General features: G+C 37.7%; 2 protein-coding genes and 1 long non-coding RNA gene across 5 annotated transcripts in view; 2 read left to right on the top strand and 1 right to left on the bottom strand.

The window, feature by feature from the left end:
• Positions 1 to 13,395, bottom strand: part of LOC149499924 (uncharacterized) — an 82,510-nt gene that overhangs the window by 23,029 nt on the left and 46,086 nt on the right. The gene's annotated exons all lie outside the window — the stretch shown is intronic.
• On the top strand, positions 2,434 to 6,987 carry Fdx1 (Adrenodoxin-like protein 1, mitochondrial Ferredoxin 1). The gene is made up of 5 exons (XM_028183339.2): positions 2,434 to 2,715; positions 2,786 to 2,837; positions 4,402 to 4,508; positions 4,778 to 4,918; positions 5,630 to 6,987. Exons 1-5 carry the CDS (start codon positions 2,616 to 2,618, stop codon positions 5,731 to 5,733), a joined length of 504 nt encoding a protein of 167 aa, XP_028039140.2. The 5' UTR covers positions 2,434 to 2,615; the 3' UTR covers positions 5,734 to 6,987.
• sm (heterogeneous nuclear ribonucleoprotein L) overlaps positions 9,096 to 13,395 on the top strand; it is a 406,278-nt gene continuing 401,978 nt past the window's right edge. For all 3 annotated transcript variants that reach the window (XM_028183615.2, XM_028183596.2, XM_089737982.1), the window contains exon 1: positions 9,096 to 9,294. In XM_028183615.2, the coding sequence (XP_028039416.1) occupies positions 9,229 to 9,294 (66 nt within the window). In that variant the 5' untranslated portion in view covers positions 9,096 to 9,228. The remainder of the gene's footprint in view (positions 9,295 to 13,395) is intronic.

Here is a 13,395-nt window from a genome sequence, read left to right as displayed (position 1 = left end):
CGATATCGCCAATGCATTTAACACCCTGCCCTGGTCCGTGATAGGGGCGGCGCTAGAAAGACACGGAGTGCCCCCCTACCTTCGCCGGCTGGTGGGTTCCTACTTGGAAGACAGATCGGTCACATGTACCGGACACGGTGGGATCGTGCACCGGTTCCCGGTCGTGCGCGGTGTTCCACAGGGGTCGGTGCTCGGCCCTCTTTTGTGGAATATCGGGTATGACTGGGTGCTGAGGGGTGCCCTCCTCCCGGGCCTGAGCGTAATCTGTTACGCAGACGACACGTTGGTCGTGGCCCGGGGAGGGAGTTTTGCTGAGTCTGCCCGTCTTGCCACCGCTGGGGTGGCGCATGTCGTCGGCAAAATCAGGAGATTGGGCCTCGACGTGGCGCTCAGTAAATCCGAGGCCATGTGGTTTCACAGGCCCCGGAGAGTGCCACCTGTCGATGCCCATATCGTGGTTGGAGGCGTCCGTATCGGGGTCGGGGTGCAGCTGAAGTATCTCGGCCTCATTCTGGACAGTCGTTGGACCTTCCGTGCTCACTTTCAGAACCTGGTCCCTCGTTTGTTGGGGGTGGCCGGCGCGTTAAGCCGGCTTCTGCCCAACATCGGGGGGCCTGACCAGGTGACGCGCCGTCTCTATACAGGAGTGGTGCGATCAATGGCCCTATACGGGGTGCCCGTGTGGGGCCAGTCCCTGGCCGTGGGGGTGGCGAGGCTGCTGCAAAAACCGCAACGCACCATCGCGGTCAGGGTCATTCGTGGTTATCGCACCATCTCCTTCGAGGCGGCGTGTGTACTGGCTGGGACGCCGCCTTGGGTTCTGGAAGCGGAGGCGCTCGCCGCTGACTATCAGTGGCGGGCTGACCTTCGTGCCCGGGGCGTGGCGCGTCCCAGCCCCAGTGTGGTCAGAGCGCGGAGGGCCCAATCTCGGCGGTCCGTGCTGGAATCATGGTCCAGGCGGCTGCCCGATCCTTCGGCTGGTCGTAGGACCGTCGAGGCGATTCGCCCAGTCCTTGTGGATTGGGTGAATCGTGACAGAGGACGCCTCACTTTCCGGCTCACGCAGATTCTCACTGGGCATGGTTGCTTCGGTGAGTTCCTGCACCGGATCAGAGCCGAGCCGACGGCAGAGTGCCACCATTGTGATTGCGACTTGGACACGGCAGAGCATACGCTCGTCGCCTGCCCCGCATGGAAGGGGTGGCGCCGTGTCCTCGTCGCAAAAATAGGAAACGACTTGTCGTTGCCGAGTGTTGTGGCATCGATGCTCGGCGACGACGAGTCGTGGAAGGCCATGCTCGACTTCTGCGCACCATCTCGCGGAAGGAGGCGGCGGGGCGCGTTAGAGACGCGCAAGCCCGCCGCCGTCGAGCGGGGGCCAGGGAGGCGGATATCGCCCAAGCCCTGGCCCTCTAAGTGTTTCGGGTCCCCCTCATATGTCGGTCTGGGGACCGGCGAGGGGGACCTAAGAAGACGTCGTGCAAGCTGCTCTGCACGCGTTTTACGCAAGAGCATCCGGGTGATGGAAGGCCGGCTATCCTCGACCCACGCTGGTTCTGACCCAGCGGGGTATTCCGTAGGATAGCTCACTCTAACCGGCGCCATCTAGGCGGGCTCCGGATAGCCTGCCGACCGAGAGGGCTGGTGGTCGTGGCGCCGACGACCGCCAGTCCGGCGTCCCGAGGGGGAGGTCGATGGGAGAGATGTGCTCCGCACTAAACACTTCACTTTCCCCCCTTTGCCTTTTCATGAGTCTGTCTCATGTGAGGTTTGGACGTTGGTTGTTGAGCGACAGGAGGTTTTAGTCGGTTCGACTCCGACATGCTCCGCCCGCCGTCCCCAGTGGAGGGCGGAAGTCCGGCGATTTCCTCCTGACAAAAAAAAAAAAAAAAAGTCAAACAACACAATGAATATACATGTTGTATTTAACACATGAAGTGACAATATATCATAATATGTACCTATATTATTTTCAATTAAAAAAATTTGGATTGTAATTTTACGTTTTAGTTTTTGCGGGCTTTGTTTCATTACAAACTATACCTATATATCAATGGTAGTAGAGAGCTGCCAAAGGCTAAGTATACCTACACCATGGAGTTAGTTAAAATGGCCGTTTTCCAATTACAGCACAAGAGCGCATTATGCGGCATAATGCTCAACTAAGCTTCAGCATAATTCGGCATTGTGCGTCACTGAGTCGCATTATGCTCTGTAATTAACCATTACTTAATGGTAGTTTTCCAATTATGCATTGCATTATTGCAATGCAATGTTGAGCATTATGCCGCATAATGCGCTCTTGTGCTGTAATTGGAAGACGGCCAATAGTAACCATAGATTATACACTTAATATATTGATAGCATAGAGTTACTATTCTAATATTAACTCCATGATTGATAGTAACTCTATGACCTAAACTACAATCAGCCACAGACTGATAAAATAATATCAGCTGACGACAGTCAATAAAAGTCTCTATTGTCCACATATGTCAACTTCATAGGTACCAGTGCTACCTACTGACTGAAAAATATTCAATGTACAACATAACCAAAAACCGAACTATTTTATTTTGATTCGAAGTTTTATTAACAAAGGCACGGTGTATATCATGCTCCAATTATCAATTAAACGACTTATCTCGTGTAATAGACTGAGTAATTTGCGACGATCGTTTATTGTACAAAACAAGAGAATTCACACTACGAATCGTGAGTATTTACATAGCGTTATTTGTTTAGTACTGACAACAAGAAATATTAATTAAAATGTTATCGGCAGATTTAAAACACGGAGAATACGAATGGCAAGATCCGAAGTCTGAAGATGAAGTGTGAGTATCATACTTCATATCGTAACTAACAGAGAGCCAGCCACAAGCGAAATCTGAAAGGAATTTCGTTACTTAAATTATCTAGAAAATCTAAAGAGAAGTTAAAATTGAAAACCTTAAACGGGGCCTTGATCGAATCAAAACAAAACAATACCATTCTTATTTTTCATATTTTTTATATTAGTTTTTTTGAAATTTCAGTTTCTTCAACAGGTTATGATTATATTTACTATCTTCAGTAAATTAAAAAATTATGTACTTTATATACTAAACACAAAAAAATAAACAAGCTAATAGAATATGATATAATTTTTGTTATGTTTTCAGTATTCATAGATATAAATTTAAAAAATGTTTATATGTAGTACATATTATTATATTACATTATTATTATACTAAAGTCCATACATTTTAATATGATTTAAAAGGAAACATATTTTATTTATGCATGAGATGAGATTAAAACTTGTTTTTATAAATGTAGCCATAATAAGTTTATTAATCAAGCTACTAATTAAAGCACAGATAATAAAGGTTATCTCTTGTATAATATATGTGTAAATAGGCAAAAAAAGAAGTACCCTTTTTCTCTTCTGTTAGTTAAGAAAAAGATTTTCTTTGTTTAATGAACAATGGTGTAGATTGCATGGCTATGTTAATTTTCAAATTGATACAAGTACTTAGAGAAATTGGAAATACAGTGGTGCTAAACATCACTAAAGACTGTGTAAATCACATAGTAAATCTAAGTTTCTTTTTTTTTTGTTGCTTAAATGGGAGGACGAGCTCACCTGGTGTTAAGTGGTTACTGGAGCCCATAGACATCTACAACGTAAATGCGCCACCCACCTTGAGATATAAGTTCTAAGGTCTCAAGTATAGTTACAACGGCTGCCCCACCCTTCAGACCGAAACGCATTACTGCTTAATGGCAGAAATAGGCAGGGTGGTGGTACCTACTCGCGCGGACTCACAAGAGGTTCTACCACAGCACAGTCCTACTAAAATAATAGATGAAAGTTTGTTAGCTTATTATTAATATCAATTTACATAAATAATCAAATAGTGTTTGGATGACTCATTGGTGTAGTAGCTAGTGACCCTGACTGCTACTCCGAGAGTTGTGGGTTAGATTCTCACATTGTGCAAACGTTGTTTCATGGTTTATTTGCTTTTTGTCTGCGTGTTTATTACCTTTATATATATATATATATATAAGTATGTTTTACAGTCTGGTGCTCTTAACACGGGCTCCTAAATTACTGGTGGTAGGACCTCTTGTGAGTCCGCATGGGCAAGTACCACCGCCCCGCCTATTTCTGCCGTGAAGCAGTAATGCGTTTCGGTTTTAAGGGTGGGGCAGCCGTTGTGACTATACTGAGACCTTGGAACTATATCTCAAGGTGTGTGGCGCATTTACGTTGTAGATGTCCATGGGCTCCAGTGACCACTTAACACCAGGTGGGCTGTGAGCTCGCCCACACATATAAGCTAATAAGAAAAAAACAAGAAGGACCATGCTTCATTTGTTCCCAGTTATTATTATTAATAATTTATATTTCAGTGTGAACGTCGTATATGTTGATAAAGATGGAGTTAAAATAAATGTTAAAGGGAAAGTTGGTGATAACATTTTATATTTAGCACATAGATATGAGATTCCTATGGAAGGTTTGTAGTGTTTTGCTTAAATTTATTATTGTTCTTTCTATGACGCGGTATCATTCAACACCATAATCTGAATCCAGCCAGTCAAGTTACAATAATTGAAATTAAAGTTTAAGAAATATATTACTTTGTACCTCACATGTTAATTGTTTTGTCCAGTCCAGTAATCTCTTAACACAACATTAGGTATGCATGTTGGCTTTGAGATAATTACTCACAAAAGTCAAACACTAAGTATGTATCCATAAGTTAACCATACTTATTAATTACAGGTGCATGTGAAGCTTCATTGGCGTGCACAACTTGCCACGTATACATTCCTCACGATTACTTAGATAAGCTCCCGCCATCGGAAGAGAAAGAAGATGACCTGTTAGATATGGCTCCGTTTCTCAAAGAAAATTCTAGATTAGGTACACATTCTAATAGCATAAGTAAGCAAAAAGAGCGCGCCGTGTACAGGAATTATAGTCTAGCTTTTCTGATGAGAATGTATGATTACTTCGCGGCAGAAAAGCCAAGATGATAGTACCTACTCATGTGGACTTAAAATACAGAATGGCCCTAATAAAGGGTGTGATGGTGGAAGTATTCGCATTGTAATGTTCCGGTTCTGGTAACCACTTAACACTAAGTGGGCCGTAATTCGTTCACCTGTCTATGCAATAGAGAGTGATAGCATGTTAATTCTGACCCTTTTCAGCGTTTAGTGTAATTTGAATTTGAATTTGAATTTGTTGGACGAGCTCACAGCCCACCTGGTGTTAAGTGGTTACTGGAGCCCATAGACATCTACAATGTAAATGCGCCACTCACCTTGAGATATAAGTTCTAAGGTCTCAGTATAGTTACAACGGCTACCCCACCCTTCAAACCGAAACGCATTACTGCTTCAAATACCAACTCGTCATTTTGAAGGATAAGGATAAGGATGACCCTCCGCACTCCCTCAAGATAGTGAGACAACACAGCTTTTAATTTCATTACAATGAGTGCAATTTAAAAAAAACAGTTGTAAAGTTTGCATTTGCCTCCTTTTTTCCCATTTTTTTTCTAGTATTATTCAGATACTGGGCCCAAATCTGAGGCTGCCAATCCAAGTAATTTTTTTATTTTATTTGCAGGTTGTCAAATTGTCTTAACAAAAGAATTGGAAGGTATGGTAATACAATTACCGAAAGCAACTAGGAACTTTTACGTGGATGGACATAAACCTAAGCCACATTAATTTTAAATACTGGTGGTATTCGAAATAAAGAAAGCATAATTTATTTATGAAGTTACTGATAAAGAAACGTGTGAGCAAAACGAAGTACAGTGAATACAGTCCAGTTACCGTTCCGAGAGGCTGAAAAGTGAATGATGTATTTAAAGTTAAAATCAATATACTTTTGCTAACATTAAATGAATGATATGTCCAGTTTTTTATGAATCCGTAATGTATATTACACAAGATAGCTCAGCTCTTTCTAATAATGCGTAGATAATTAGTAACAAAAAACAGTTGGGGTTTTTTAAGTGTCATCTTATCATTGCCCTTCCTCATCCTCATTGTGGTCGTGCTCCTCAATGCTGAGGGTAGTGACCTTTACAGAGCATTTTTGTTTGGAACATGTTCCTTCATTCCTTTCTGTCCTCTGTGCAGTGGAGAGTGACATTGATGATTGCCATTTCCCTTTAGACAATGTTAATTTTAGCTGGGGTTAACACTTCTAAATTGACCCAGAGAATGCACTCGCCCACCAGTCTAATTACTCTAATTCGGATCCGTGCTTCAAAAATACTGTCATTACTAAATACCAATAATAATTGGCGATCCCATGAGTGAGACACTCGCGGGAAGAGATGTAGTAGTGTTATTCTACACCACAACACGCAACCAGTTCCTCTACATTATATTTTCATCTGTCAATATGCAGACTACCTAGTCTCAATCAATGTTTGCGGGTATTTCTCAAAGGAGTTTTTTAGTTTTGCTCCTAATTAATTATGAATTGGATGGCGTTTGATTTAGTGATTATCAACTCTGACTTCTGTACACCAGGGTTGGGGTTACGTTTCTGGACAAAGTCAAAATCTTTGAGATTTGCATTGATATATGTATAGCCAGTACCCTTTACAAAACTCAAATAACAAACAGTAGTAGCTTTTTTTGTTTTTAAATCTTAAACAGAAAGGCATCAATCTAAATTAGACTAATTTAAAATAGATTACCAATCAGTGTTCACTGCAGAAATAGGCGGGGTAGTGGTACCTACTCATACAGGTTCACAAGAGGTCCTACCACCAGTAAAAGTGTTGACATTGTAATCAAGATTGAAAAGTTTTGAACTTTTTAGCAAAATTTTAAGGAACATATTTCAGTACATTTGCTCTGGGAATATATGTGATAAACATGTTTTGTTAATAAAAATAAGTTTTAATGTAAATAAATGTATATATTTTGTTATTTTAAATAAATGGTTATGCAGTGTATTTGTAATGAATGACTTTTTATTAGCTATGTGTGCATCCACTGTTAAAATCTCATATAAGTAGTACTTTTATTCTTAGTAGGTAGGTACCATTAAAATTTAGATTTGAGATTTAAACTGTCAAACTATTACTAAGCGCAGAACCTGCAGCCAGCCAAACGCCACGAAGATAAACAATCACATAAACCAAGTTCTATAGTCGGATTTTTTATTAGACGAAGTTAACTGACGTTTACTGTGTTGTCAGTTTTTGATGAAATAAAAATAGTGTTGTGACAAAGTGAACGATTGAAAAAACTCCTGAATTAATGAAATTGCCTCGATTGTCTAGTGAATAGTTGGTGTGCCGAATTGCCGATATCGGGTACGGGGTTCGAATTTTAGGCGTGCTTTGTACATACCAACGAGTTTTCGATGAAATATTATGTTCCTATAGTATCTACCTGTACTGAATACCGAGTGTTTTAAACATTAAGAAAAACATTGCGAGGAAGCTTGTAAGACTGTCCTATTTGCAATACAGTTGAAATTATACAAAAATAACACAATAGTTGAAATTATAGATTATAGACGTATAAAATATAACAATTATGGGTAGGTAATGAAAATAAAAAAAACTGATTGTAGTTACATACTACTAGTAACATATATTGGAGCACTTTAATACAATTTTATTGTAAAATATAAATAATATTCTTTTATAGTTTGAAATTAATGATTAACTCTTCACACTCATTGTTCATTCATGTGATTGAACGAGAACTGAACGCATCACTATTACTTTAAATATAGCAACATTATTTCACAAAGTGACATTAGCTACTGTCAGCTGGCTTCGTCTAATTAAAAATCCGACTATAGTCCTGGAGTTAGAAACCTATAACTTGCAAGTCACCAAATGACCGATCTTATCCGACCGCGACGGGGCAACGCAAAGCCGATGTCGCCCGTGACATATCCTCGGATCCCCTGTATTCACTCACGGAGCTTTTAGGACTCTAGACAAGAAATTTTAGTTGACAGCAATCTATTTTTTAAACTAATAATAATAATATAAAGAGTAAAATCAAAACGAGATAATAATAAATATTCAAAGCTAGGTACGGTAGCACTTAGATCTCTTGAGTTGATAGGTTTCATTTCATTGTCTTTTAGTCTTTTTTAATCTTTAGAAGTTTAATGTTCATTGATTCATTGTCCTATTTTTATTTAATTCGTCCAGTAAATTGGCAAAGGGATTGTAGCTCATAGTTTTCTGTAACAACGTTCAAAACCATGTGTGTTGTGTGACAAGTAAAATGAACAAAAATAAACAAATTTATTTTAGTTAAATGAGTTTAGATAAGAAGGTATTGGATGTGATAAAATGAAATAATCAAACAGTAAAAAGATAGGAAATTACTGAGAGTTCAATGGACTTTTTGAGAAATCTGGAGAAGCCACGTCCTGTGATTTTTTTTTTTCACACTTTTACATGATCTTTCTTTGTCATTGTAGATAGATAAGCAAACGGTCCGCCAAACCATCGTTACTCATAGACATCAGCAATATCAATTCATTAAATGGTTAATAAGTCATCTTTATTACACATTCAAACCAAAAGAAACACCAAATGGAGAATTTAAAATAATTGATATAGCTTGACTGATGATCATGTTCCCGCCTCAAAACACGATGCCCATGGACAAAACTAAATGAATATCTGAGACGTTCCCCAGACCAGACATAAACATATTTTCAGTTTTTATTTTGCTAATTATTAAAAGGTGGGTTGTTCTTAGTTGCTAAATTAAAAAATTAATATCAAGGGAGTTTACGTCACACCTTAAATGCCGTGAGCATTTGGGATAAGCTACGATATAATATATACACGTTATATATTATGATTTGTTACATGGTAAGTAATTTTATATAATCGTGTGATAGCGAACATTTTTTCTTTATTTTTATTTTTTCTCTTCACTTTTTCTCTATCTATTTTAGCATCTAAAGCAATCTAATTTATAATTTAGTTAATCAATGAAACTCACTGGTTTTTTCATTCAGTGAATGTGAATTCGGAATAAGTGATTTTGTAGTTGGCAAGAATATGCTGAGCATCTTACTCGCTTGTTCGTTCCCGACTTCCCGAGCGATTTAATTTCCATTCATTCAATCAGTCTGGACGCGGCCACCCAAGGAGGAGGGTTTGTCGTTTATAATTCTACCAAAACGGGTTTCGGTGTGATTAGTGTTTTGTTTTGTTGTGCATGATGGCTTACAACGGTAGTGGTGAAAAAAGACTACGTGCAGGTAGCGACCTGGATGTTGAAAGGGTAAGTTAATAATTTCCAACATAATTATATTGTCGAAGATCACATCTACGTAGTCTTGACGAAAATGGCCGTGTTTTAGACATTTCCTGTACTTTGTACGTGCTACTGTCCTTATGCGACGTTGTATCTGTTCCCGCTATCGGTTCCCGTACGCTAAAAAAAATTTGTTGTTATTATTTGCGTTAAGTTTATCCTCTTGTCACATTCACGTTCAGTTGTTGATCCCGATTTTGAGGTTACGTTTTGTTGACACATGAAATTTTTAATGTTTTATTTTTATTTTTAACATTGGACTCCTTCGTAAATATTTTAACATTACGACATCTAGAGAATTCTGAAATAGCCACAGAGACCAGACGCTGTCAATTAATGTGATTGACATCGTTCGGTCATTATGTTTAGTTCAACGCGTGAAATTTGTATGTAGGCATTACGTGCCGAGGCCGGTAACAATACCCGTTGTCAAGTCGAGGGGAAAATTAAAAAGCGGTTCTAAATTTAAAATTTAAACGCGCCTAGAATTTTTGTTATTCTTGGTGGCGTGGCTCAAGATCGAAAAAGTAAAAAATATAATGTAGTATTCCGCAAATTTTTGTCCTAACTTAGTAAAGCAATACTTTTGGAACATTGTTTAAAAAATCGCTGATTCACATTGACTTTCCTTGTGCATAACTGAAATGTAATTGCTTTTCATAATAGTGTAAGGCAAAAAAGTTACCAAGAAAAACTTTTTTGTATCAACAAATATTGTTTTATTACAATAATGTTCATTTTTAAGTTTTCAAATTGTATCATTTTAAAATAACTGTATCAAAGAGGCAATTTGAACAAAATTTGTTTCTTCAAGCAAGGAAACAACTGTTAGAACTTAGCAATTATTAATATTATGCATTTACATAATAATACACAATCTTAATAATTACTAGGGAACTTAATGGAGGTTTTATCTCAGAAGAAAAAAAAACCTTACGGCATTGTGTATTATTAGAGCTGATTATAATTGGCAATGCCATTTGTTTTTCTGCAATCCTGTTCTAAAAAGCTATAAGTACCTATTTTAAAAATAATACTGAACAGTATTGTGTTTATCGGAATCTATCTTTTAAAGTAGGCACAAATGGTATTAAAAAATAATTTAAAAAAAAATTATATTCCAGCTGCTAATATTAATTAAGAAATGGCAATTTATTATATCAAAAATAATTATTAATAATAATAGCAAGAATGAAATCAAATTGCTAATGTATAAAAGAATTGAAAGTTGAGGTTTTTAAATATAGCTTTGTCGAGGTAACCTAAGTGCTTGTAAAATTATGTTTACTTAATAGTATATTAATTAGATTGCTGTCAACAATATATTTTATCACAATTCTACACCATTCAAATGCCTATCAAGGAAACTTAGCATTATTAAAAAATGTATCATACCTTTTTTCTATCAACTCCATAGACATACCAGTTGGTTTTTCTCTAGGTTATCTCCTGGTCCCATAACTATGAGCTATACAGAAACCACCGACACATCAGCATTGTGAAATTGTCTCAAATACTGAGCAAATAAAAACTTGAAAATTTAAGCAACAGTAAAGGTAAAAGTAAAATCTATTTTAGAGCAATTATAATAACTATCTTTAGTATATAATAAAACTAAATTGTTCCAAAAATAATTTAATATAAAAAAAAAAAAACATATAATATACAACAGTTATTGTTCTTCATTACTTGAAAAGATACAATAATATGCAGTCAGCTCAATTATGGTGAGCTAATTATCTAAATAATAAAGACTGCAAACTCTTCTAAATATGCAGTCTACAAATACTAAGTAATAATAATGATTTACTATATCAGTAAAATGTTGCCAAAATACATTCATATTTCATAGTATGCAGTTTCAATTGAAATTTACGATTTAATATGTGTTACAGTGTGTTTTGTTTGCTTGCTTTGAACAGTAAATCCATTTAGCGTGATTTTGTATGTTAATAAATTTAATAAAGAATTTAATGTATTTTTGGCACATTGAATAATCCGATGACAAGTACAAAATTCTGAATAAGCAAAGATGTGATGGTTGTAGATTAAAAGTGTCTATTTAAATAGGCAAAGACAGAACAGTTCGGAAAGTTTTGCTTGTCTGTTTATCAATAGATCTGTCTTTATTGTCTAGGTAAAAAAAAAGTTAAACAATATTTTTCACCTTCTGTTCAAGAAAAAAAAAAATTAAACCTAAACTGAATCTAAATTTTGAGCAGTCGAGAGTTTTAAGTCGAATTACGACCACTCGGCGAACTCAAATTTGTATGCAGTTGGAACAGCGGTCTTAACGACAAACATTCCATACAAATTTAAGTTAACTTTTACGCTATCGAGAACGATAAAAAACTCGCACTCGTCACACAGAAATAGGCACGATTGTGGAACATACACCTGCGGGCTCACAGTACGCCTCTCAATCACTATAGTATTTCAATGAGCGACTGGTGAGGTATAAGCCTTTGGAGGAGGCCTTTGGTGTTAAAGATACCGAATAGCTATATGTATTTTGTTAGGTAATCATTGTCGAAAGCGTATTGTCTGTTCACATTCGTTCTTCTGCCCCAAAGCGCTGTTTAAACGGCAGAGAAGCCATTAATTAAATGTTCTCGAAACTTCGACTTTGAGACTTAAGATGCACAGAGTCACTTGGCATCAAATAGTTTCCTTAGATTAGCGGTCGGGGAACCGGGGTAAATTACCCCAAATGGGATAAAATGAATTTTGGGGGGTAAAAATGAAACTTTTGTGAATAAAAAGTATATATTGAAGTGAAACTTCTTTAGAATCGTTGTGATTTCAAACTCGATGAAACCTAATGAAAAAATAAGTCCATAGAGACACAAACACATAAATGTATGGGATTCAGCCGGCGAGAGAATGAGATAGAACACATTAATTAATTATTGAATAAATGATGTTTAAATATTTTTTTTAGTTACTGTTTTCTTTTCAAAATTATCATGGGGGCTTTAATATGAAAGATGCTAAAAAGAAGCGATTTTGGTTTTTTTTTGTTCTTCGCCATTAGTTAATATCAACTTACACAAAAATATTTTGAGGTAATAATTTGAAAAAGTTCCCCGACCGCTGCCTTAGATGTACAACGTTAGCTCATATACCCAGCCGTGTTGATTAAACGAAATTAGTCTATTTGCACGAATGCTTTAAGTAACTCTAAACTATTACGTTTGACTTTAAGATTTGGGTACATTTTTCGGTTTCGATGTGGTTTTTAAAGACTGTACTCTGACATTATGTCCTAGACTCCGCAAATTGCGGGAATCTCGACAGATCGTCCATCCTGTCCAAACCCTCGAGATAGAGATAAACTTGCCGGACTGGTACAAATGCGTCGGAGCCAATACATTGGTTACATCTGACTTTGATTAATTAATCAATTAATTAATTAGACCGCTGTATTTCTTTTTGTCTTTACACGAACGCCTAAAGTTTGTATAGCGCGGAAGTGGCATTGTTGAGCATTTAGTGTAATTTTGACTTTGTGTTATAACACGATTTCATTAGTTTGAAAAGCTTCAAAATTTTCACCAACAAATAATCTGATAAATTTTATACTTTGCACAAACATCAAGAACCATTGCTGCATACACGAATTCTATTATTTTGACCTGATCAACGTCAGATTAAAACAAGCTTTTTTTTTAGTTTTTACACGTTTTCTCCCTACTCATTCGCTGGGAGCTTAAGAGGTTATTCCAGCTACGTTCTGGTAGGTAGGTGAGCTACGGGCTCAACCTGAGAGAATTTGCTAACACTAGCCTTAACAAGAACTGTGCTTCACAGAATCATCACCGGATAGGAATCTCGACAAACTGAGAAATGTCGACGAGAAACTCAGTGGGCTGTGTCTATGCGCTATTTCGCTCGGCGAACTCGTCAAAGTGGACAGTGACCGGTGCTTGTGGGGAATATGTTCGGCCATTGTGATCAGAAAAGTTGATGTACCGATTTTGAACAAAACCTCCACCCGCGCGTGGTTGTAGGAATAACTCCCATAGGCTACCAACGATAATGCAGGTTAAAAAAAACTAACTACATTCT

The sequence above is a fragment of the Bombyx mandarina genome, chromosome 24, assembly GCF_030267445.1.
Source record: "Bombyx mandarina strain Sakado chromosome 24, ASM3026744v2".
NCBI classification, from domain to species: domain Eukaryota; kingdom Metazoa; phylum Arthropoda; class Insecta; order Lepidoptera; family Bombycidae; genus Bombyx; species Bombyx mandarina.
The sequence above is the reverse complement of the archived record's forward strand: the minus strand, read 5'-3'. Positions and strand labels throughout refer to the sequence as shown.

Bases quoted from the DNA above. Each gene is read 5' to 3' on its own strand.
- Fdx1 (XM_028183339.2), top strand. From the start codon at position 2,616: ATGCTCCAATTATCAATTAAACGACTTATCTCGTGTAATAGACTGAGT. The intron at 4,509-4,777 runs GTTTGTAGTGTT...TATTAATTACAG, and splicing joins ATATGAGATTCCTATGGAAG to GTGCATGTGAAGCTTCATTG. The intron at 4,919-5,629 runs GTACACATTCTA...TTTTATTTGCAG, and splicing joins CAAAGAAAATTCTAGATTAG to GTTGTCAAATTGTCTTAACA.